General features: G+C 35.8%; 1 protein-coding gene across 5 annotated transcripts in view; it reads left to right on the top strand.

Annotated features, from left to right (window-relative positions):
- The window catches only part of CCDC85A (coiled-coil domain containing 85A), a 188,265-nt gene extending 166,473 nt beyond the window's left edge, over positions 1–21,792 (top strand). The window contains exons 4-5 of one of the 5 annotated variants that reach the window (XM_012731570.1): positions 12,543–12,662; positions 19,994–20,175. In XM_012731570.1, the coding sequence (XP_012587024.1) occupies positions 12,543–12,662; positions 19,994–20,083 (210 nt within the window). In that variant the 3' untranslated portion in view covers positions 20,084–20,175. Of the gene's footprint in view, positions 1–12,542; positions 12,663–19,993 lie in introns of those variants that run through there. The other 4 variants (XM_012731571.1, XM_012731572.1, XM_012731573.1 and 1 more) reach the window with 4 other exon arrangements.
- Positions 21,793–25,571: the final 3,779 nt, after the last annotated feature.

The following is a 25,571-nucleotide window of genomic DNA, read 5'->3' on the forward strand; positions in this document are numbered from 1 at the left end:
CGAGGTGATCCTCACTAGGAAGAAAATGGAGGCAAGGTATAGAATTGTGGAGTGACTGGCATGAAAAGTGTTTTATATGGAGTTAGAAAAGGCTCCTGAGGAAGTGGTATCTGAAAGGACCTGAAGGAAGGAGAGGATTGTGGCCCAAAAGGAACACAAAGGAGCCAGGATAAAAGCTTGTAGGCAAGCTCTCCCTGGTGGCGAAGCGGATTAAAGCACAGCACTGGGAAGCTAAAGCCACTTCCGCATGAGTTCAATTCCCGCCTGCCCCGGAGGTGACCACATGGCGTGGCAGACCTCTCCTGACCCGCCCGCTGCTCCCCTCAGCAGTGTACTTCGTAGATCTGTCTGTTCTGCTCCCCACTCTGTCTCTGGTGAAGCCTCTCACAGCCCCTGCACCTCTGGCCTGTATCCCAGTTCTGTATGCATAACAATAAATAAATCTTTAAAAAAAAATGCTGTAGGTAGCATGAGAGAGGCATATGAAGACAGGCACAGAGAGGCCAGAGTGGCAGGCATGCAGTGAGCAAGGTGGGGGAAGTGAGATGCCATATCCATCTACTTTTTCAAAGACCACTGTCTGTGTTGGATGAGGACCAGATCAAAAAATAAAGCAGTAGAGACAGGAAGACAAGTCATAGGACACCCATTAGGCAACTAGTTTTGTAGTTTAATGAGAGGACTGATGGTAGCTGGAACTCAGTGGTAGAGTAAAGAGGAGGAGGCTTGGATTCACAGTGTATTTTGTAGTGCTGGGAGTGTTCTGTGGCATGTGGATGAAGTATACAAGGGGAAGACACCCCAAAAGGCTTTACAGTTGGGATATTGATGACTTCAGGAGGAACTGTTCACACAGACATGTGCAGTGAGTGGCCCAGGGGTGACACAATGTGAAGAATGCAGATGACTCCTTGCATTTTGTTCTAAGCAACTGCATGATGGGTGATCATATTTACTGAATGGGGAATACTGGGAGGAACAGGCTAGGGGGTGCAGGGGAATAGGTTCTATTTTGAACATGGTAACTTGAAGTGTTGGCCATCGATGAGATGATGTCTCAGAGTTAGTTGTTTGTCTGGACTTAAGAGAGCTCAGGGCAGTTGATCAAAGGGTGGATGACATGTCTCTAGGACTAAATTAGAATGATGTCAGTAAGTATTCGAGAAAAAAAAATTGTAGATTTTGCCCTGGGCTTCAGTAAAATTTAAAGATAGGGAAAGTAAGGGAGTGTAATGCAGATTTAAAATTAAGACTTAGCTTTAGCTTTATTAATCTCTCATAATTATCAATTATTTTTGTATTTTATAGACTAATTCTGAAATGTTATTTTGTAGTTTTATGGGTTCTGAACTTTAGTTTTGAGTATTATATATTTAAATGAGCATACATAGTTGGGATCCTGAATCTTGTTTTTCATCATTAATTATTTGTGTTAGGATGCATAAAAATGCATAAAAAAGTACATTTCAAAACACTTATTTTCTACCTTTTTAATGAGTGATGCTTGTGAAAACAGCCTTCACGATGCTTACTTTTGTGCTCTTAGGATGGATGTTCTTACTAGTGGGAGGTTTCATTTCTCCAGGCTGGTGATGTTATCACAACATACACAGAGGCTACTTTGCACTCATCCTGGCCTCTCTTGTTTTTGTAAACCTTTGAGTGGAGGACCATTGTCGATGCTTCTAGATGGGGCTTCCAGCAGATGGCCCAGGTCAAATTGCAGTCTGAAAAGCAGCTGTACCTACTCGTGTTATTAATGCGTATCCTGGAGAGGCAGCTGCCGTGAATGACACGTGCACTCTGCCCAGCTCCCTCTTGGCTTGTGCTTCCTTGTGTGCAGGAGCTTGATGCACTGGAGGAATTTAAGACTCTTCCTTTAGGTAAAGCCAGGACAACAAACATCATCTGAGGGTTTAATATTTCTTAGTCAACAAGTATTTAAGTAGCTGTTTTGTTCCTGAGAATTTAGCTCACTCTCATAGGGGCTCTGAAGGAGTGCTATTCTGCAGGCCAAATGCAGTGTTGATGAGCATTACTTCTTTGCCTTTGTGCTGGTAATGAGATGGCGCTGATCATGCTTAGTGAAGTAAGTCAGAAGGTAAAAGAAAAATACCAATGGTTTCACTCATTGCAGGAGTGTCAGGGATCAGGAAAAAGAAATAGAAGCAGTTGTAATAAAGAAAAAACAAAATAAACAATGAACAACTATTTAAACCAGAGACATTTGACTGCGGTGGAGAGGGAGATAGGATCAAAACTGGGGCCGGAAGAGCACATGGGACTAAGGTGTTCGCACATGGGTGAAGTGGTGGTGGGAAGTCCACAGGGAATACAACCAAAATGAAAAAAATACACAAAATGAAGAATGATGTAAAATAAATAAATAAGTATATTAAAAAAAAAATAGTTACAAGCCCTGACTCTTTGTCCTAGGCATTCTTTCCTGTTCCCCCTTTCAAGAAAGGGGGAACAGCCCCTCAAAGTGTTTAGAGATATTTCTCTCAGCAACCAGTAATGTTGCATTTATTGAAAAGGCATTTAGATGTATCATTCTTCTGTTTTTCTAGAACTGTCAGCTCCCTGGGAGCTGAGTGGTTAATAAAAGATAAGAATTAAGCACTTAAACTCATACCTGGAAGTGGAATGTATGTAAATCTAATTGTCCACATTTCCTACCTATTGTTTAACAGCTATTTTTATCAGGCCTTCATTGTTATTCTTTGTCTGCTGTCACTCTAGCTACAGAGATGCAGCCTGTTAGCTGTCTTAGTACTTTTCAAGATATTAATTCTTTCCGTCCTGGGGTTTTCCCTCTTTAATTCTTATAAAAAAAAAAAAAAAAGGCATCCTGCTAACTTGTGTAATTACTTTCATTTTCCCCCCCTGGGAACTGTATTTATAAATCTGTGAGTTTCACCTAAAGTCACAAATATTTCACAATGATTTTCTTTTAAAGAATGTTATATTGTTTGAGCAGACATGTTTTAATCAGGGAATGAAGTTAGAATCATTTACAATTTAAATATTTTGGAAATGCTCTTTTATGTGTCAGAAGAAAACCTTCATGGGGGTGTTTTTCAAGAAGATGTTTTGGGGCATTTATTTTAATTACTTCTTTGATCTTGATATTAAAACCTGATGAAGTAAGATGTATTACTTCCGCTAGTATTTCCAATCCTGGTTAATGGCATGATTGTTTAACTGGTAACCAGACCAAAGCAGAGTGCCATTTTCCAGATTGCTCTTTCAGCCTCACAGCCTACATTCAAATAATCATTAAGGCATATGAGTCCTGCCCTTTAAATCATTAGTATCATTCTTTTTTTCATCCCTTCTGTTATCATACAATATAGGCAATGAGTAGACATTTTTCCTTGAACTCTTTAATTTCCTAGTTGTTTACCCCATCCAGTCATGTTCCCTCCAAATCATCTTCTACACTATTATGAGATTGGTATAAAAAATACAGTCATCACATATCATGCCTCAGCAAATAAATTTCAAATCCTTCACAAGGGTGGGGCTTTCTCACTCCTTCCACTTATGTCAGCCTTGGCTTTTGTGGCTATGTTTCTCATTCTAGGCCCACATCCTTCTGATTCACTTCTGTTCTCCAGAAAATGACAACTGTCTAAAATTTCAGGTTCTCCTTACCAACTCTAATGTGACTCCATCTTATAGCTTAGACATTTCTCATAGTTATTATTTGGCATACTAAATGAAGGATTAGTGAATAAACAATGAATAAACAACTAAGTTTCCTTAGTTGAGAAGACTTGGGATTGTATAAATTGACTTATGCTGGATGAGTTCAGAATAATGTCCCTTTTAATGACAATTTATTTTTATCATTGATGTCTGGCATTGCATGATTTTGATCGAAATTAGTATATACTTTGGATGCTCTAATAATAAGTTTCTACCTTTGACCAGCTAATCATCCCTACAGATCTTTTTGAACTACTATCTTAATATATGTGAGCTCCACAGTAGTGTTAGGGTAGATGGAATTAATTTAAGATGTTCATGATAAATTTACTCAAACAATAGTAAATGGCTAATAGAGAAAAGAGTGGTCAGAATTTAGTTTGTGTTTAAATTGACAAATATGGACCATCATTGAAGTGCTAGTTTCATTTATTTTAGGCCCTAAAATTATGCTTGAGTTATTTGACAAACTGTTGATAATAGTAGCATTCACCAAGTATATAGGTACATGACTATTTACACAACTGTTTTTGAGATGAGGAAAACTAGTTTCCCACAAAGATTTAATCATCACCTAACAAGTTTTATGAACGATGTATAGAGAAGATGTTGGTTATCATGATTAGTGATAATGAAAGTCAAGTGTAATGACCTCAAGAAGCACTAAGGTATATGAAATGTTATCGTAAAAGATGCTTAAAATTGAACTGTGAACAAGTCTTGTTAGCTTACCTTCAGATGAGTAATTCAAATCATATGATAAACAATGAAAGTAAGGGTCACATGATCACAACTTGTTATCAACAGAGCCAACAGGATTGAAGCATGTTTTATGGATAACTGTCCCAGTATCAGAAACAGTGCAGGAGTGTGGACACAACATGGATGATGAGGAACTAGAATCAGGAGGGTATCCGGAGTCATACTGATGGGAGGCATTTAGAATAGCTGGGCTCTAGGTAAATATTGGTAGAATCAAAACCCAAAGGAAGGAAAGCTAAATAGAACAAACAGTTATTCTTTGGATAAAGTAACTGTTTTGAGTAGTAATTCTAATGTATTTCATTTATAGTGCAATTTGAAATATCACATAGGAGTTGTCAGTCATTTTCACCAAACTCTAGGTACCCATACTATCCTAAGTTTCAAAATCCTTGAGTTATTATTATAGATGGAGAGTCTTGCAGCCATGGTTATGTGCTTGGAGTGGAGAAAGTATAATGAGCACAGAGATGATGTCCAGCTGGAGTGCACCACTTCATACCATTTAATGATATTAACATGTTTCTATTGGTAATTTCTGAAACATTACCAACCATCTCCGGTCCACCCAGGACATCTTGAATTTCCTTGCAGCCTGGGGGTAAATGATGAATACATAAAATAGACCTTTAGGGTATCCAACAAACAAAAGAAATCATTATAGAGTATACATTATTGTGAAAATCAACAGTTAGTGTCTTCATAGATATGAACGTGTAGTAGGTGTTCATATTAGCCAGTCTTACTAATCTTTTGACTTGGTGCCCTCAGATAATCCTAACCTACAGTGGGAACTTTACAATTGAGAGCTGTTCTAACACACACACACACTCAAGGAGTCTTCTATGTATCAAGGAGACAAACATAAATAGCCACTTAATAAGACATGGGGGGGATGTATTGTTATTACAATACAAAACTATTACAGACTATTATATACCAGAGATATCCTACAAGAGGGAGGAACAGAGGGGGATTAGAAGGTGGGAAGGAGGAATGTGAGGGACTGTGGTGATGACAGGCAGGTGAAGTGGGGGAAAGGAGAAAGTAAACATTGTTTTAAAATGAACAATAATGTAAGTAGATACATCAATTAATAAAAAAAATTCCAACAACGAAAAAAAAATAGCCACTTGGCCACTAGTAAAGGAAAGGTTGCCATGCTGGCCCAGATTTTCCGATCCTGGCCCCCCCCCTACAGCTCCTATGATGCTCTGTAGGGGGTTTCATGTTATTCTTTCCCAGTATGACTGCTTAAAGTTAAATGTGGTCTTTACCATGTGTCTCTAAGGAAGCTTCCCTCTCCCAGACCCCCATTATACAATTTTGTCCTCCATGGGGCTGGTGTCTCAATTTTCAAGGCGCTGCAGCCTGTTGTCCTCTCTACTGTGAGTGCTCTTTGTCCTTGGACCAGCGCCCCGAGTCTGGCCACATTGTATTCTGCTTGCTAGTCTTGCTGTTTTATGCAAGACCATTTGGGATATTTTTAATTCTTTTTCTTTTGTTAGAAAGATTAATTTCCTATTGGGAGTAGAAATGTGGACACATTTAAACTTAGACCACTTGAAGTCTAATCTTAGTTTCCTTTACAATCTTCACAACCTCTAAATATGCAAAAATCTACTAGCGAGCTGTCACCAGGAAATTTAATTTACGGCCTTCCAAAATGGTTCTTACTCTAAATCTGGTTTTCCTAGCTTTAGCACTGTTGGCATTTGGGCTGGATGATTTTTTTGTTGCAGGGGGTTGTCCTTTGCATTATCAGATGCAGCAACCTTGGCCTCTGTCCACTAAATGCCCATAGATATTGTTCAGTTTTGACAATTTAACAAAAAGGACTACAGCCATTTGTCAGTGTTACCCCTGGAGGGGTAAATCATTCTAGGTTGAGAACTGCTCTACATAAACATATCTGTAAGTAGATTGACAACTTCTGAAATGTGTTGACAAGCAAAACAAAAACATTCATGGTAATGATAGCAAATGCTTATCAAGCACTTAATGTGGGCCAGACAGTGTATTAGGAGCGTTTTCATGTCAGTGTCCACATCTGCAGAGGTCACTGTGCTACAGTTACCCACACTTTATAGACAATGAAACTGAGGCACAGAGAGGTCATGCAGCTTTAAGTGTCAGCTCAGGAATCTGGACCCATGCAGTGTGACCCAGAGACCCTAAAGATTTGACTTTATTGTGTACTTTCTTTCAACAAAAATTTACTGGCACAGTGTTCCACCTGGCATAGCATAGGGTATCATCTCTATTACAGGGTCTCTTAGGATTTCTAAACCCATTCACAGGAATCTTGAAGGTTTAGCAAGGCAACCTTTAAAATATCTTCTGAGTTTTGCAATATGTCAGTTTTACAGTATGTCAGGATGAAGACTGGTCCAACTGAACAAAATATTACTTTGAGATTAAGTGAAGTGCTCTTACCCTGTCATAAGAATGAATTCTTCCTCCTTGCTAACTAGGCATGCACTCTCATGAAGTATAATTCACTGTATGACAGTTTGACCTAGCTTCAGGACTTATAAAAAATTAAAGATCTTTAACTAACAGGAAACCCATTATAACTGATCAATCTTCAGGTTTCCATAGGTGACTTCCTATAATAGACAAAAGTCAGGCTCTCCAGTTTTTTGTTTTTTTTTTTTTATCAAATGCATCATGTCTGATTTACATCTAAGTGGGAAACCTGTCTGTTATATGTGGAAATACAACAATGTAATATTCAGTTATTCTTAAAGATATTTTTAAGTGGATATACCTGTGAGACCAAAGACTGAAAACTTTTACACTGTTGATTAAAATAGCAATAAAAGTCATAAAATAACAAGAATACAACTTAACACAATAATCTTGTTTACTTGAAACTTATGTTACACTAATTGTATTCAGTGATACAAATAAGCAGGATATTTTTCTCTTATTGAGATGATCTTTAAAACTTTGAATGTCCTCATTTTTTCTTAATTCTGAAAATCAGTTATTTATGGACCATAGTAGAAATTATTCCAAATATCCAGTGATAAGAGGCACCAATACATATTCTGTCTTTCTTGCCTAGGGTGTTTGCTTATTGCATCAGATGTATGGTAATACTCAGTTATTTACCTTCCACCCTGTCTTAACACCAAAGCATTTCTTTGCTATTAACATTTATAATGAACTATCTTTAATACAAAATAACTGGCAGGTAACTCTCTATTCCTCTATATTTAAGTACTGACAAGTATATAGATTTTCATTGGAATGATAGGATTATGATTTTTGTAAATGTGGAATGTTTGAAAACTTCAGAAAACAGAATTCCTCAGAATGTAGGAAGAACTTTCTTGTGGTGGCTTATAATCGTTTACTCAGTCAGTGGTCAGGGATCTAGATTCCTTCATTTCAGTCTCCAAAGTTGTGAGAGAAACAATTTCAACCACTGAATTACTGAAGATATAATTATAATTTATAAAGCTATATTTTCTTAAAACAGTGTGATTGACAACTATAGAGATATCAAAGAACTATTTATTTTTATGATGGAAATAGATACTGGCATGTGAAATGACTATTAAAAAACAATGTTCAAATCAATGTTACTATGATAAAGTTATGATAAAATTGTTATAGTCCAAGTGCGAATATAGCATTTTCTCTTCCATATGTGAGGAATATGAGTAACTTACTTATTTGATAGGTAACTGATACAGACTTCAAAGATTCAGAGAAGAGTATTGTAAGTACCCACTGTTAGTTATCATAGCTCCTCTTTTATGTAACTTATGACCATTGTACACGTTCTGTATTTTTCAGCCTATAATAGTTTTATTCACATTAGAGCACACATTTTTAGGAAAATGAAATTAATGGAAACTAATACATTGATATTTTCTTTTTAATTGTACTTTTTATTGAGGCAGTGATTTATAGCACTATCTATGAGTTAGAAATATAATGTAATACAGTGTATGTGACATCAAACCCACCACTGAAGAACCCATAATCCTCTACTGCCCCCCCTTTTTTTCTACCCAACCCTTCTTTCTGATAGCCTTAATGCTACACTTAATTCTACATTTTAAAATTAATTTAGACATTTACACATTGGAATTTTGGGACTAGTTCATGGGTTTTCCATATTAAAATATATATATATATATATATATTACTCCTCAGGACCTAGAGTTTTTAGATAAAGGTCTTAGTGAAGTTTGGCAGGGAGAGGAAATAATAAAGTTCATTTTGTTGATTATCATGTAAAATTAAACAGTTTGGTTATGGGCAAAGACAAACAAATTTTTTTTATGTTAGTTTCTTATTTCAGTTATATAATACTGCTAGTATAGCTATTTATGAATTAACTGCTCTAAAAAATTTTGATAATTTTGTATACATACTGTATAAAAAGCTGCTATTTTAACGCAGTGATGATCTTTTAGCTTATTACATACTCTTTAATGTACAAAAGCTTTGCTGAAAATTTGATGCAGTGTCAGTTCTTGTGAATATTGTTAAATATCTAACTGGTGTTTCTCAGCAGAAGGGTACAGTGCTCTGATTTGGTTTACAATTTCTGTTTCATTTTGAAGTTACCGTTTACATAGTTGAAAGACTTAGTTACTCAGTTTCTCACTAGTAATACCTGTAACATACATTTGTCTAAATAGTCTTAATTTTTCTATCATTTTTATATTACCTCCTACTGCTTGATAGCTCAAAAAGTAGTTACACCTGTGCCCAAAACCTGTCTTAAAATTCAGACTTGCCACTTACTACACAGACTTCACTGTTTAATTTTCTCCCTAGCTATAGGTGCATGCTGTGTACAGCTCGCCATTGTGGTCATTGTGGTCCATTTCATTCAGCTTCTTGTTCTATCTGCTTTCTTGAGACTTGGGAAACAGTACTTTTTTCTGAGTGATTGTACTATATTGTTCCAAATATAAGGCCACCCAGAATAGAAGGCAACCTCCAACTAGAAACAGCTCAAATATGGAGAAAGGCTGGGCGCCCAGAGCCCGGCGGGTCTTGCAGTGGTGGCAAGGGTGCCGAGGAATAGGACGCTGCCTGCCCACTCTCCCGGTGAGTGAAGCTGAGTCAGTCGCTGCGTTTGCTTGTGCATAACCAGATGGCTCTGTTACTGGAGGAACAGTTCTGCTGGGGGGTCGAGAACAAGTCTGTCCTCGTGAAAGTGACTGTGTGTTTAAGTCTGGGGAGGGAAGATGGGAGCAGTCTTTCATCTCCTGTTACCTTTATTGAGTGTTTTGTTTTCTCCTGAAACTGGGGTCAAAGCTGAAATAACTGTACCCTGCACCTTTCATGAAAAAAAGCTGAGCAGTTTGGTGGCCATGGGAAATGAATTGGTAATACCAGGTGTCTCTGACCCAGCCCAAGAAACTAATCCTTGCACTTTCAAACTGACCACAAACTCGAGGTGGCCTGTACACTCTGTGATCATTGTGTGTAACTTAAGTTTCAGCGATCCTGAAGCTGGACACGACATTTCCGATTTTATTCAGATTTGCCTCTTTAAATTCCCTGTCTTCTGAGACAGCCAAGTTACAAAATTTATAACAACTGGCTTCATGTTCTTGAAATAAACTCCAAGGGACTGTTAAAATCATTTGTTGTACTGGTAGTTCACTCAGTAGCACATTTAACAAAATACCTTAGTGAAACTGTATTAGCCGTCTGAGAGTATATTGATTAAACTGAGATAATTCTCAATATTGGTCTGATTCCAGTAAGTATACAGAAGTTTTAAGCTTTGATAGCAGCTAAGTGAGATGTATAGAATTTGGTGCTTGATTCTGTTATGATCTAGAGAACTATTTCGCACCTGTTGGTATACAGCATTAGGAGATGTTGGGTGGCTTCCCATAAAATACGAGCCTTGGTCTTCCTGGTAGTTAGTAGTCCACAGCTCAGAAAGTAAATTTGAATTAGAACTTAAATCCCTGAAGAATAAGGTTCCCCCTTCCCCCACTGTACTTCTCCTGTAGCCTTTCACTATTGTATGTTTGTTATTGTTTTCCTCAAAATACTGTTTTGTTTTCTTTTTTGAGTGAATAAAGATAGCACAGGAATCTCCTTAATTTTAAATAATCCTAACCATTTTAGAAATTTGCTTAAATAAAATGTCTGAGAAGAGTAAAAACTGATATGCCTAACTCTTTGCCAGGTCTGGGAAGACACCAGGTAGCGAGGAAGTAACTAGAAGGGGAGTAGCCAAGAAGGAAAAGGATTATTGCCTCCAAGTTAGATTAACCTGTGAGAAGAAAAATGGCAGTGAAGTGATCAGTCCTAAATCAGGTTGAAGTAAACTCTGCAGAATCTCAGAAGCCTTTTTAAAGGAGTTAAGTGAGTAAGGGAAAAATAGTTGAGGACTAGAATTATTCAGGGAAGAAGAGCTTCCTTTATATATCCTTCAATTGGGAACCATTGGAGCTCCACAGAGGAAGATGATGTCCTGAATTTGATAGTGGGATGGGGAGGGAGAGTTTGCCCATTAACCATCTTTAAACTGTTAACAGTTTTTCTTATATTTTTCTATTGGGCATCATAATCTGATTTGATCCACATTACAAATACAATTAAACAATTTTAAAGTTCTTCCCCACAGTGGGTTGGCATTGTTATGATTGACTTACCCATGTTACCGCCTACTATTGCTTTATTACTAGCTATGGAGGACAGGAGCTAGAGAGGTTCTCAAAATGTTATATTCCCCTGCTACTGGTGCTTATAGGCTAATGAGGGTGGTGCTAGAGCTGATTTGATTGTATCACTCTTTAAGCAGGGAAAAGATCATGGCCTCAGCTGGGTTGTGAGGTATCAAAGCAAGGGGGGCCTTTGAAGATTTAGGGAACAGAGACAAGGGAAAGGAGAAGCTACTTCAAATTGTAGCAATAGTACTCTTCTTTTAAAATTAATGGTAATTGTCCATTTATCTATAAATAGTAGGGTTTATATATTGCTCATATCAATAACTGTTGTTTCACTAGGTTTTTCCCTTCCATTCCTAAAAGGTACAACATAGCATCTCTCACGGATGCTGGCAAATGTCCCCAAGCCACTGTTTTTCCCCTTTATGAATTCACACCTGATGTACCTTCAGTGGCTCTTTCTGGAGATGTGATTCATAGGATCAGCTTAAAAGGAACAGCCGTTAATCTATTAGGACTGAAAAGATGTGTAAATATATTACAGAAATTAAAATGTCAGGACCACTGAGAGTAATGACAAAAAAACAGGCTTGGAAAATTCCAATTAGGCTTGCTTTCTTTCTTTCCTTATTTTTTTTTTATTTTTTATTTTTTTGGTATGTTTGGAGAGTAGGTAACTGCTGCTCTTTTTTTTTTTTTTCTTGACCCACTATTGTTTCCCCAAGTGACTTCTGGAAAAACACAGTTGTTACTGCTTTCCAGCTCTTGAGTGGGTGATTGCTCTCAAAGGTCAAATTAATCATGTCCAGGTTCTTATTTCTCATAATTAAGTGGCATTCACTAAAATAAAATGCAATTTGTGATGTCTTGTTTCTTTTTGATAAAAGAATGGAAAATAAGAATTCTTTCTCAAAGTATTTAATTTTATTAAATCTCTTTGGAAAATGTTCCATTCTAGGTATTTCTCTCAAAAAAGGTTTTTGTAAGATGGTTTCTCCAAAGTTTGAATATGATGTGAATGCATTTTCTGAGTCATATAGAAGATGGCATTTGGCTTGCTGAGTGAGCGTATCTAACCCAGCCATGGAATAACTCACAAATTCTCTACTCTTGAGTACCTTTAAATTTTAAAAATTGCTCTTGAAATGTTCTTAATGGTCATTCCTTAGGAGACATTGCTCTTTGGTAAATCAGACTTGACATCTGGACATCCACAGAGATGACTGTTCGTTAATTTCCTTGCTGTTCAAGCAGCAATTATATTCCAATTAGCAGGCGAATGGCCTGTTCAGACAGGCTGGGGGGGAAATGGTTAATACTTATTTGGCAGTGAAAATGAATATTGAATGACATCTATGCAGTTATAAACGACTTTGGTTTTAATAACAAAGTTGTTGATTTTCTACTAAGGGTTCTTTTAGGTTGTCATCAGGGGCTGATGGGACTAACAGTTCACCCAACTCTCCAGCTAGCTTCAGTGGACATACCACACCTTCTCAGCAGCCTGAACCCGTGGTACATTCTCTTAAGGTAACTGACTGTGTACAACCATTTATCCAGAACTTCAGTTGTGTTGTGGCTTGTTTGCTGTAGTCTAATAATCCTCACAGTCTTGTTTTAACCATAGATACTTATTATTTTGACCCTTTATACTGTGACATTTCTTAATTTTTGAAATTTGATTTTAGTTTTTTAAAACAATGGGTTTGAGTACTTGCAGTTGAATTTTTATCATTTTGTTTTGAGTGTGACTCATGTATAGCTGCATCAAAGATGAAGTTTGATGTGCATGTCTATCTACGTGTGAAATACTGTTACAGGTATTTTGTGTGCAATGTTTGTATCTTCAGATATAGGGATTGAAGAGGGAAGGTTAGAATAGGGAACAATACTGTATCAGAAAGATTCAAGCTCTAGTGAAAGGATTCTAGAGTTATTCATCAATAGATATATATGATCTTATCTATGAAGTCATTTTAATTTTAGCTTTTTCTTAAGATTATTGGATGACTTCAGAGAAGATCTGGCTGACATTTATCATTTACTTTCCTTTACAAAAAATAGAATCTCCAATAAGTAAAACTAATAATCAGTAAGAACCCTAAATAAAACTGTATAAACTTACATATTTATCTAATAAAGAAACTGATTTAGGCAGTAAAAATCTTAAAAATTGGGGCTGTTCTGGAAGTTTAATCAACACCAAGTGATCTATGTAATTCCAAACATATGTAGCCTTGACCATACCTGTGTCAGCCATAAAAAGGTGAAGTACTTCAGTCCCGCTCTACAAAATACGTTTTCAAAACTTTCCTAAAACTCCTTTGGTTTCAGAATACTGTCATCACTCTGATAATGAAGATGTATCCTCAGAGTAAGGCACACTTTTCCTAGAGAGAACTTTTCCCAGATGAGAACTTCAGAATGCTTGTTTTGGAAAGATTTGGCTTTAGCAGAAAATGTAGCTTCCTTATTATCTTTTGCTGTATACAAAGTGAGTTTCCTGTTCCCAAGCAGATACTGATTGCTATACAGAACCATGATGGTGGCCATTGGCCTTACACTTCCTGTCTTTGTGGGGGCAACTCATAAAATGAGTATCGAGAGGACTTCCTGGGAGGGGCCACCACAGGGAGGGAAGCTGGCTGGCCTGGAGCTTCCTGGTTTATCATGCTCTACAGTAACATTTGGATACCGTTTCTCATGAGCAGCTCATGCTGTTATTTCAGCATAAATCAGGAGCTAACTGTCTGAAAAAATTTTAGAAAAAAAAATAGACCAGAGAGTGACTTCAGTGCTATAGTATTTATAGTATGTGCACATACTCCAAAAGCATCACATTGCCCTATTTTTCAAACAGTTGGAAGCACTTCCAGCCTGTTGACTTATTAAATGGGAAGTGCAGTTTGAATCAGAATTAACATACTGGGCAGCATCACCAGTCTTCCCCAAATTTCTCATCGCAGCTGTGTTAGTTTATCCAAAAATCAAGGGAAGGTCAAGGAAGAGCTCTTCAATTTTCACTGAACCCATTCTCTAATTTTCATCTAACATTTTATCTCAAGAGGAAGATATTATGTTATAATCAAAGCACAAAAGTGTCCCTGCTTGAAGCATCTTTATTGGATAACTGGAGACTCTTGAATATAGAATGTTTCCTTCCATAACAACGGTGTCCTGAAACAGAAATATGTGCACAGTCTATGGGAAATGCATTTGAAGAATATCTCCATGTAACTAAAAGCTATGTATCCACTTGTTTTTGAAACCCACCAGTCTACAGTTGACATGTTTTTCTATTCTGAAAGAAGTGATTAGAGCAATGGTTTGGTTTCTCATCTTCTGAGAGACCTGGGAGGGGGGGAAAAAAAACAATAATCCAAACTTTAGAAAATACTATGGTCCTGCTTTGGTTTGAGATTTATAAATCAGGATGAGACATTATCTAACTTGTAACAACACCACACTTTTCTTGCTTTAAACTTCATGATGACTATTAATTGGAATTTCACTTTATTTAGTAGTAAATTAACTGATTTGAAGTACACTGCTCTGAGATGCACTATAAATCAAATTTATAGGCAAATGAGCTTGTTCCAGCCTTTTAAGTGTTCTATGAATATTCGCCAAGCACAGTCATTTGTTTCCTCTAAGTATGAAAAGGATGTCAATTGAGATGAGTAACAGAAGGAGGCTTTCATCTACTACAGTCATATCCACATATAATAATGGCAAGGCATTTTGGCTAACAAGAGAGTAGCTTGTGAATTAGAGTATGATTTATAGGATTGAACTCTAGTTATTATCAATGTAATCTCAAAATGACTTTGACATGAAGATCCCACTTCATGCTTATTAATTTTGGGTCAGCTATTCATTAATACAAATCCTGAGGTGTGGCCATCAACATTGGCCATAATGATAGCAGAACCAGAGATGAAGAACTTATTAAGAAAAGCATTGGTTTGTTATGTTACATTAAGACTTTATAAACTGATGAGGAGAAAAATAAAATAACAGTCCACAAAGCTCAAATTTTTCTCCCTTTTGTACTATAGAAAGTATTGACATGAAAAGTTTAATGATATCTGGAAAGGAATATTATTCTTTTAATACATTCAAGTATGATTTAGAAAAGTTCAACCATAGGCATCTAAAATTAACAGCCCCTCATCCCCATATACTTTGCTCTAATGGAAAATATTTAAACTGTTACTAAAATATTTTCACTCTAAGGAACCACTACTCTCAATGAGCTGTTTCCACAGTCCTTTCCTAGGCATTGGGAATATGTCCAGGCCAGAACTATGAGGTCAGTAGTATTCATGTTAACCTATATGTACATATTCCTGGCTTCTGACAAGATTCCCCTATCACTATCATTTTTTTTCAGTCATCCTTGCTATTGGCCATGTCTACATATCATGTGGACAATTTGGCATATAATTAGACCGCTCATCTATTACAATGGCTCAAATATCATTGACTAGCTTCATATGGTTATCTTAATGTCTTGACTAACTAAATGTGCCTAATTAGACATTAATGAATGCAGTTGACAATCAATGATATCACAGATTGTGTTTAATGAATACTTGAATCAAGTAGCACTGATCCTAGATGGGTTTCAGAACAATCAACGTAAGTTTTAAGATTTTGCCATATACTAATCCACTCTGATATGCAGACATGGAGAAAACTTTACAAAGTAGAAAGCTTTACAAAGTGGCACTCCTTGATGGTTTTATTCTTAACTAACAAGTTTTTTTTTTCCCCCATGTGAAATTTGCTTTTCTTTTTCAACAAATCCAGGTCTTGGATGTTCAGGAAACTATAGATCGTCAACAGGGTAAAGAGTATGAACATGACCTTAGTGAGACAGAAAAAGCTATAGTCAGAGAAATGTGCAATGTAAGTTTAATGTGCTTTATTGTGTATTCTGTGTTGAAAGCTTCATCACAGCTTAGTTACCTCTTTATGACTTAGTTACTGAGTTTTTAAATGCTGACCAAAATGAGTTTACATTTTCTTATGAAAATGAATTCCCCTTGTTACTATCCTTAATATATTTTATTGCAGTTTTATTAACATAATTATTCTTTACCTAAGTAATTTGCAATATGATGATTAATTCTATATTCCAGGATGATTGATGAAAGTCTAAATTTTTCTAAAATGTTTTAGAAGTTTTGATAAAAAAATTCTTAAATGTCAGCGTTAACATCTGATAAAAAGGTAGTTGGCTTCAGATTTACTGGTAATCATTTTTAGGTAAAACATCTTAATATGCAATTTACTTAGTGCTTCATACATATGTATTATTTCATGTTACGGTAAATATAAGTTCAGAAAATAGGAAGGGGGCATATTATAAATAGGAACTTAAGATAGGTAGATTTCCACATATCGACCTCTATGAAGTCGCAGAGAAGCATAGAGAAAGTCAAAGCGCTGTTTACATGCTGCATGGCCTATGTGATCATTGATGTAGCTTGGATTTTATTACTAATCCCTAAATGTAAATTTTTGAATATGATGCATACATGTATCATCTAATTAAGAATATAATTTGTAAAGCTTATTAAATAGCTAAATAGTGTTGTAGAAGAAGTTTGTTTAAAGCAAAATACCTGACAGGCTATTAGTAAGCACTTATTTTAAATTTGTTTTACATTTTATCTTCATTCTTTATCCATTAGGATATCAAAATTGCTCAAAATACCCTCAAGCCTTAGGCTATTAGGACCAGATATTCTCAGATACTTATCAACTCCTTGAAATGTTCCTGGAATCCAGTAAATGTTACATAAGCCCCATGGGTATTTTATATGTGCTGGGCAAAAGTTTGTCTCTTGCTTCCTTTGTGTTGAACTTTTGATTTTCAATCCTCTCCAAGTTAACTGTTTTTCTTTTCGTGGATCTGTGTTTTGTCTGTATTAAAGATCATTAGTGTTTGATATTAATGTTTTAAATACATCTGTTTTTACTTTCTGTAGATTTTCAACCTTGTCTAGAAAAGTTTCCATTTGCGTGTTCCAATCAGATAAATTCAGAATTTGAAATGCATATATCATCTTGTTAACTCACCTACTGAGTGAGGAATACCGTTCAGACGTTAGGATGAGAGAGCCAGAGGCGACTCTGGGGAACTGGAGGGTGACTTCTGCAGAGTAGTATGTGAAGTGCCTTTCTAATCCACATGTCGAGGTCTCACCCCAGGCCCTGGGTGATTTGCGAAAGCCTCCCTAGGTCAGAACCCTAATATTAGGTATTCTGTGTTTAAAGAAACGATGACACTGAAATTAATTTACTTATTCAAATCGTTCTCAATGAAGTCAAGCATATACCTATATCTCTAGAAAACCAGCTCTTTCCACTTCTCTAAATGTGATAAATTAGGAGAATTCCATTTTCTTTCCTAGGTAGAGAGGCGCTATCATTACATCTTAGAGAGGATGCCATCTCATCATGCTAACACCAGAATTTCTGTAAAGAAATGCCAGGATCACTTTACTTTTCTTTAATGACAGATTTGTGGACATTGAAAAGTCATTTCTTAGTCACATTAGTGACCCCACTAATAAGCTGTGTCCTAACTCATTTTATATTGGTCTTTTGGTTTGCCTGTGCCTCAAAAAAAAAAATGCTTCAAAAGGCACTATGCAGTGGTATTGTTTTCTTCCTATATATGATTACTTCATGAAGTTAAAAGCTTTCCTCTTTATTTACTTTCAGAAGTTCTCTTGGGCACTTTTTCTAACTATCAAATTTTGTCCTTGATTCCCAAAATAAAAAGAAAATACTACAGGGCAGCCCAACTCTGACTTTTAACACTTCTGTGTTGGAAATTATTCAAAAGCTAAGAGGAAAGTGTTGATCTCAAATATTTGTACTATCATTATAAATAATATGAACATCAAAAACATAGAGAAAAATACCACACATTGTGAAAGCTTTATAGATGAAATGATTATGCAACCCATAGAGAAATCAAGTACTTTACCATGTCACAGAAATAGAAACAATGTTATATTGTGAGAAAGTGTTACAAGACTCAGGTAGAATTCAGGATAATACAACTGTGGCCTCAGTTTGCAGTAGTCAAAGGGATATGTTGGTGTCATCTATATAATGAAAGGCTTCTCTTTCACAGCTCCACCCATGGGCTAGAAACATGGAGTGCTTTATTCTTTTCCTACCCTGCTCTCTCAGAAACAGTATATCTACCTCTTTATGGAAGTGATTTTGGTTTAGATGTATTTGTTTGTCTCTTATAAATCCCTAAGAACAGTTGACATATTCGACTTGTCATCTTAGCCACAAGTCATAACACACCTCTCTCTCTCTCACTGAACAGTCACTGCTGTTCACCTTTGTATCATTTGTTGCTGTTCTGCCTTCTCTAAGAGTTTCTTTGCACCACGCAGTCATTTCAGGGCAAACACCCACTGCATGTATTCTACATCTGAATACTTTATGGGAGGTGCACTCACTGTAAGCATTAACGCTTGTATATGATCTTTTGAGGTCTTACAGTCGTCTTAGCTTATAAACTAGAATTTCAAAGCATTCTGTGTAGGTGTGAGTGTATAGTCCACTTGACTAGAGAGGGAAAGTTAGGAGCTTGCTTGGCTCCCTGACTCAGTATTTGTATCTCTCCACAACTTACCTACCTCCTCTGTACAAGGTGAGTCATCTACCATTGCACCATTACTTTACAAAGCTAAAAGAACCATAGCTAGAATTCATGACAGGAACGTGACAGGACATTGCTGGAAAAACAGATTGGTTTAGGAATATAGTCAGAAGCTTACATTGTCACATATCAGTATCAGTAAAGAGCTTTGGGTTTTCTTGATCTATTTAAAATAAAATAAAATAAAATAAAGAACAATATCAATTAATGAGCCAAAATGGTTTGGAGTTCATCTTAGAACACTGTGCATTTTTGTGGGATTTATCAATCTGAACATAATCCTTTCGGTGAACTACTCTTGTAGGGCTTTGGCTGTTCATGTATCTGTGTTCTATTAACATACTGATATATCACTGTGGAGATTAAGAATAATGTAAGTAAAAAAGAAAAAAGAAAGTAAGTGTAAAAGTAGAATCGTTCACCTTACCTTTTGCTGATGCTGCTCAAAGGGCCCAATTTTTAATATACATGACTTTTTTCAGTGATTGTTGGATTTATTCTTTTCCTGCACTTGAATACTTTGTTTTTGGAATCCAAGGCAGTATACTGTTTGGAAACCAAGACTTATGATGACCGAGCCACTATGTCATGTCTGTAGAAAGAAACAAAAAAGGAGGGGGGATAATAATTTATAGAGGCCTTATAATTACCACCTTATTCTTTAAATATCCATTATTTTCCTTAGTGGATTAAACATTTAAGTTTCCTCTTTCTAGGCATAGAATTTGGAAACCAGAATCATTTTGCTTAAGGTTTCTTAATCTGGCTACATATTAGAAATTATGCTTGGGAGTTCTTGGAACAGATACCCATGCTTAACCTTCAACAATACGGTCAACATTCAAGGGTCAGAATTACTATTAATGAGCTCTCCAAGTATCTTGTGTGTGGCCAGATTTGTCAACCCACATGTTACTAAATTGACAAATCATTCTTTGACCCTGATGGCTCACAAAGTTTACTAGTCCCATCAGAATCTTTTGTGATTTAGAAGCTTGCATCACATTTTATTTTGTTTGTGTGGGAGCTCATTTGTGTGGATACTGTCTCTTGTCTTCGAAGTTTGTGTTGCTCCTTTCCTATATTCCCCTTAGAAAACCTCAGATCACCCAGTGGAAGGGACAATTAAGATGCCTTTTTTTCTTTCTTTTTTCTTTTGATTAAGGTTGTGTGGAGGAAACTTGGCGATGCTGCAGGTTCCTGTCCTGGAATTAGACAACATTTGTCTGGAAACCAGTACAAAGGACCAATGTAAGACAAGCACTCTCTTTTCAAACATGCGATCACCACTGCCAGAGAGGAGAAGAGTGGGTTCCACAAAGGTGGACTAATCTGGACTAACATGGAGCAATGGTTCACTGCATCCTTTTCCCTCTAAGTCCTTTAGTATAACTAACTCTGTATTTTGTGTGTCTCACTTTGGTGTCCACAGCAGTCAGACAAGATAGCTTTGAAATCACCATTTTAGTACCACTGTTTTCATTAGAACAATAACATTGTTCATTCCTCAGATCTAAGATTATTGGAAAACCTGCATGATTGGGAGAATCTAGTAGAGCCTCAGTGGTTTCGGTAGAGTTGACTCACTGCATATAATGGTGGTAGTTTTCTACCATGTTCTATTGAAGATAAGAAAAGGTGTCTTCTTACTTCCCAAGTTTGAGAATTAGGCACCTACTTCTTATATTTTAGGCAACCACATACTAGTTCCTGAAGCATAATTATTTTGGATGCCAGGTAAGATTAAGTTTCTGGTTTTGTGTTTTTGTTACTTTTGAGGTGCTAAAAAAAAAATCACAAATTCTTACCAGCTAGAAAGGTAGTAAGACTTTGTAGAATGCTCATCAGAGTACCATGTATGTCAACTGATCAAGATAAGTATATCATTTCTTTTAATGTTGATGTATTGTTCATGGAGACACATTTTGGGGACATATCAACCTCTATTAATTCAGTATATTCATTGATGTTAATATTAACAATTTCAATTTAAGAACAAGTTAACATAATTTTCCTAAGTGAATCCAGCTATGAGATGTCAGTTTCTACAGTTTAGTTTCTAGACATGCTGTTACATTAAATAATCTTTGTGTAAAATTTAAAATATTGCACTGCATTTATGAAAAAAGCTTTCTTTGCCTATAGCAGTTATTTAATGTTTTCTGAAACTGACGCCGCATGTCCATTATTGAGGCTAAAAAGCTCTTGTTCAGATTGCTTGAGGTTTGAAAAAGAGGTGCGCTAGCTTTGCTTAGTTTATTTCTTATTTTGGTATATCTAAATATAATATTAGGCTGTGTGTATTGGAAATGCTATGATCGGTATTTTGTGTTTATCCAAATGCAATGATAGTTTTCCTGTATGAATGTGCAAGAGGCCTGTGACAGAATGCTATGTTTTTACTGTAGTTTAAGATTATAAAAGTAGGAATGCAACAATTCCCAGTTTTTAGATTTCTTCTGAATTAGATTTGCTTCATAGCAGATATTCTATTGTTGTTGTTTTCAAATGGGCTCATTAGACTGTATTAATTGCCACTGGTGAAGGATTTTGTTATACTTTTAAAATGTTCGTGTGAAGAAAACTTCATCCTCTATTTTCGGAAAATATTTATGAATTAATTTACTATAGAATTATCTCTCATTACCATAATTGGGTTACCATTTAAACTCATCTTACTTTTAATATGTTATATATTTTTGAAATACTGTTACTCTGTAAAAGAAAATTGCTTGCTATATTTACACCTTCTCACATAGAAAACCTTTTATCCTTAAATTGTTGTATTCCTACACTCTGAGACAATTAAAACAAGTTTTTGTGCCTGCAGTAGAGCCTGCAGAAGGTAATACAAGGAACACTGGTCTTTTGACAAAAATCTTGTGTACATTTTGATACTGTATTAAAACTATTTTTTTAAAGTTCTGCATAAAATTAAGTATCAAGTATATGTGTTCATCTTAGCAATGGTAATAAATTATTTAATCTCAATGTTTTTTTTTCCTTTATTCTTCCTAAATTGAACATATTTCTAATAGTCACTACATATCATAATGATACTGTATGATGATAGTAAATATAGTAATAGATGATTAATTATCTTAAATATGAAAATGGTATGCTTATAAATATGTTCACAATAAGGGGCTTGATCAGAGATTTCTCATTTCACAGCATTTATGTTATAGTTAAAAACTTAGAATCATATAAAATTATATAAAATCTTCACTACTTCTATGGATTAATGTCAACTTAATTCAATTGTTTTATCACTAAAACTTCACAAGAAGGAAGTATAGTAGAGAGAAAATACTAAAGAAATGCAAAACCTGGCTTCTGTATTTAAAGCACTTAGATATTATGGAGGGAGAGCTAACATACACAAATTGGAGAACATACATGTTTCTTGCAAGTGACATTGTAGTACAGCTTCTTACATTTACCATTAGCTCCAACTTTTTTTAAAACTATAATTTTTCATTGAAGTGATACTGGTTTACAACACTGTATGTACTTAGGGGTAGACAGGGTGACATCTTCAGATGTATGCTAACATAAGACCACCACCACCAAAACACACTGACTACTACTGTACTCCATTGTACCCATAGTTTGTATTGTTTATAAGTGGAATCAACTAGTGCTTAGCTTTCTCTTCTGACTTTATTTCATTGTGTAGAAGCACTGCATCTTGGGCCCTCCCTGGTGGCTCAGCGGGTTAAAGCACAGCACTAAGCAGCTTAAGCCACTTCCGGATGAGTTCGATCCCCATCTGCCCCGGAGGAGAGCCACATGGCAAGGCAGACCTCTCCTGACCCGCCCGCTGCTCCCCTCAGCAGTGTACTTCGTCCATATGCTCCCCACTCTGTCCCTGGTGAATACTCTCACCCTCTGCATCTCTGGCCTGTACCCCAGTTCTGTATGAATAAATAAATCTTTAAAAAAAAAAAAAGAAGCACTGCATCTTTACCCACTTACCTCTTGTTGGACACATAGGTAGTGTCCACAATGTGGCTAATGAAAATAGTGCTGCAGCGAACATCGAAGTGTGTATATACCTTTGACTTAGTGTTTTATTCTTCAGGTACATACCTAGGAGTGGAATTGCTGGCTCATATGGTAGATCTAGTTGTAATATTTGGAGAAACTGTTTTATTGGTTTCTGCAGGGCTGGACCAGTCTATATGCCATCAACTCTGAATGAGGGTTCTTGTTTCTCAAGAAAATGTCACTAGTGGTCTTTTTGATATTGGTATTTCTTACAAGTATAAAGTGGTATATTACTGCAGTTTTGTCCTGCATTTCCTTTATGATGAATTTTTTCATATGCTTATTGAATTTCTACATGTTGTCATTGAGGAGGTGTTTATTTAGCGCTTCCTTGGATTAGTTTTCCTTTTATTGGGTTATATGAGTTCTTAGTTATCAATCCCTTGTTGCATATTTGATGTAAAGATATTTTCTTTCATTTAATTGGTTGTTTCTTCAGTATAATGATAGTTTCATCTTTGCTTTTGTTTTCCTTGTTGCTGTGCCCCTAAAGACACCCCTGAAGCCAGTGATCTGGAATGTTTTGCCTATCTTTTATTCATTCTTATTGTTTCAGATTTGAACACCCAACTATTTAATCCACTTTGAACTTCCAAGAGAAGTTTAACTCTTCTCTTTTCCAAAACCATACATTGAAGAGACTTCCTTTTCTCCATTGTATACTCTTGCGTACTGCCTGATAATTTACCTGTTCCTATAAAGTATGAGTGTATTTCTGCTATCTCAATTATTGTCCATCCATCTCAATTATTCTCCATTCATCTGTTAATTTCTATTCTAATACCATACCGTTTTGCTTACTGTAGTAAATGCACAGCTGAGGGGCTGAATTTCGCAATTGCTCAGTTAAAATTTATGGGAAACTGTTCACATAAGAGAACTGTGATTAGTTTATGGCACAAAGATTAATTTCTTCAACTTGGCAGAATAATTTTACTGGCCTTGTAGCTGATAGAGACATCTAATTTTTTTTAAATGAATGCCTTTTCTAGCACATGCTCCAGCCACTCTTAACAAATCAGATCATCTGTGAAATCCAGTAAAAATGTTGACATCTAATTGAGATGATTGCTCAATAAAGTTCAAATGAATGCCTACTGCTGCCATGTAAGTATACACAGATTTGGTGCTGACAGCACTCAAGAAATATGTGGAAAAATGTCAAGATTTCATTATCTTTGATATATGCAGGAGTTTGCAGGAATTGCTAAGTTTTCTGTTGCCTCATCCCCTACCCAACCCATTCATTCCTAGAAAGGATTTACCTACCTGGCTTAACAATTATAGTCCAAATAAATTCAAGGATGTCTAGTAAGGAAATCATGTTAATTTCTGAATTATTTTACCATGCTCTTACACAAAGAAAATATTTTAGGTTGAACCATATAAAACTCAATATTTTACCATCTTTGGATTATAAAAAATTTTATATGGCTCAGCTTTATAAGATGAAGAGATATTTTTGATGGGGATTAGTAAATACAATTGACGTTAGAGAGCATCATCATGTTTGAAGGGAAGCAACATATGACGTATGCTGTGCTAAGTGCGGCATTGAATAAAGTCCATCTGATCTCATGAGGCAGATTTTGGGTAAGTTTATCATTTGATTAAAATTAGTTGTACATCTGAAAATTTGACTTCACAGCCTATTTCCTGACCTGCAGGATAGAGATAATATAACTTACTAACAATATATCTTAGTTTTTCCTCAGTTCCTAAATTCAGTGTTCTTGACAGTACACACAGAATGATAAGTCTCTTCTAAGACAGAGGAGCCAAGGCTCATGGACTGTGGCAATTTCTATCATTTGCCATACATTATTAAGTTTACCACAGGCTTTGTCGTGGTCAACCACAGGTGGTGACAAGGGACGTTGGCATGAATGTCACATAAGAATAGTGTGTCCAAAATTCCAATATGTTTCCAATATCAAAATCTTAATTACTATGTATGTATATCATTACTATGTATGATATTTTGTTTTTATTTTGATTCTCTTCCATGTGATTTTTAAGATTAATATAAATTTTCCTAGAAAGTCCTACTTGGAAGTTAGATTGATTAGAATTGAATTGAATCCTATTAGAGTTTGCCATTAATTACTTTATTCAATTTGCTTATATGTTCTGTCAAACCAAATGTTTTTATTCATGAAGATCTTGTAAATATTTTCTTTGAATTATCCCTAGATGGCCTATAGATTTTGCTAATTATTTGTGGATTTTTTTTTTTTTTTACTGAGGTGTCCAATAACCCTGTTTATCTTTGTATGTTAAATTTTTATCACATAATCCTGGATAGTGCTCACTGTATGTACATTGTTGAAAGACTAATGCAGACAATCACATGCTTTTCTAATGATTGTTTATCCCATTGTAATTTGTATAGCTGTCTTGACTAGCATAGTAGCTAAGAACATAGTTTTGAAATTAGACTACCTGGAGTAAATTATACAAATGTGTGTGTATACACACACACACACATAATTTGTATATATAGTAAGAGATTAGTTACTGGATTAAAAAAAAGTCCCTGAATTGCTTCTTCCTATAATGAGTAATGCTAAACATTGTTCTCATTCTTTTCTCAAGTGGTATGAATATATCTAATATTTAGGCATGCAGCTTTTGTAAAGAAGTTATCTTTTAGACAGTCTACATTGACTTTTCTTCTCCAGGACATTCAATTC

The sequence above is a fragment of the Condylura cristata genome, unplaced genomic scaffold (assembly GCF_000260355.1).
Source record: "Condylura cristata isolate star-nosed mole 26May11 unplaced genomic scaffold, ConCri1.0 scaffold00031, whole genome shotgun sequence".
Lineage (NCBI taxonomy): Eukaryota > Metazoa > Chordata > Mammalia > Eulipotyphla > Talpidae > Condylura > Condylura cristata.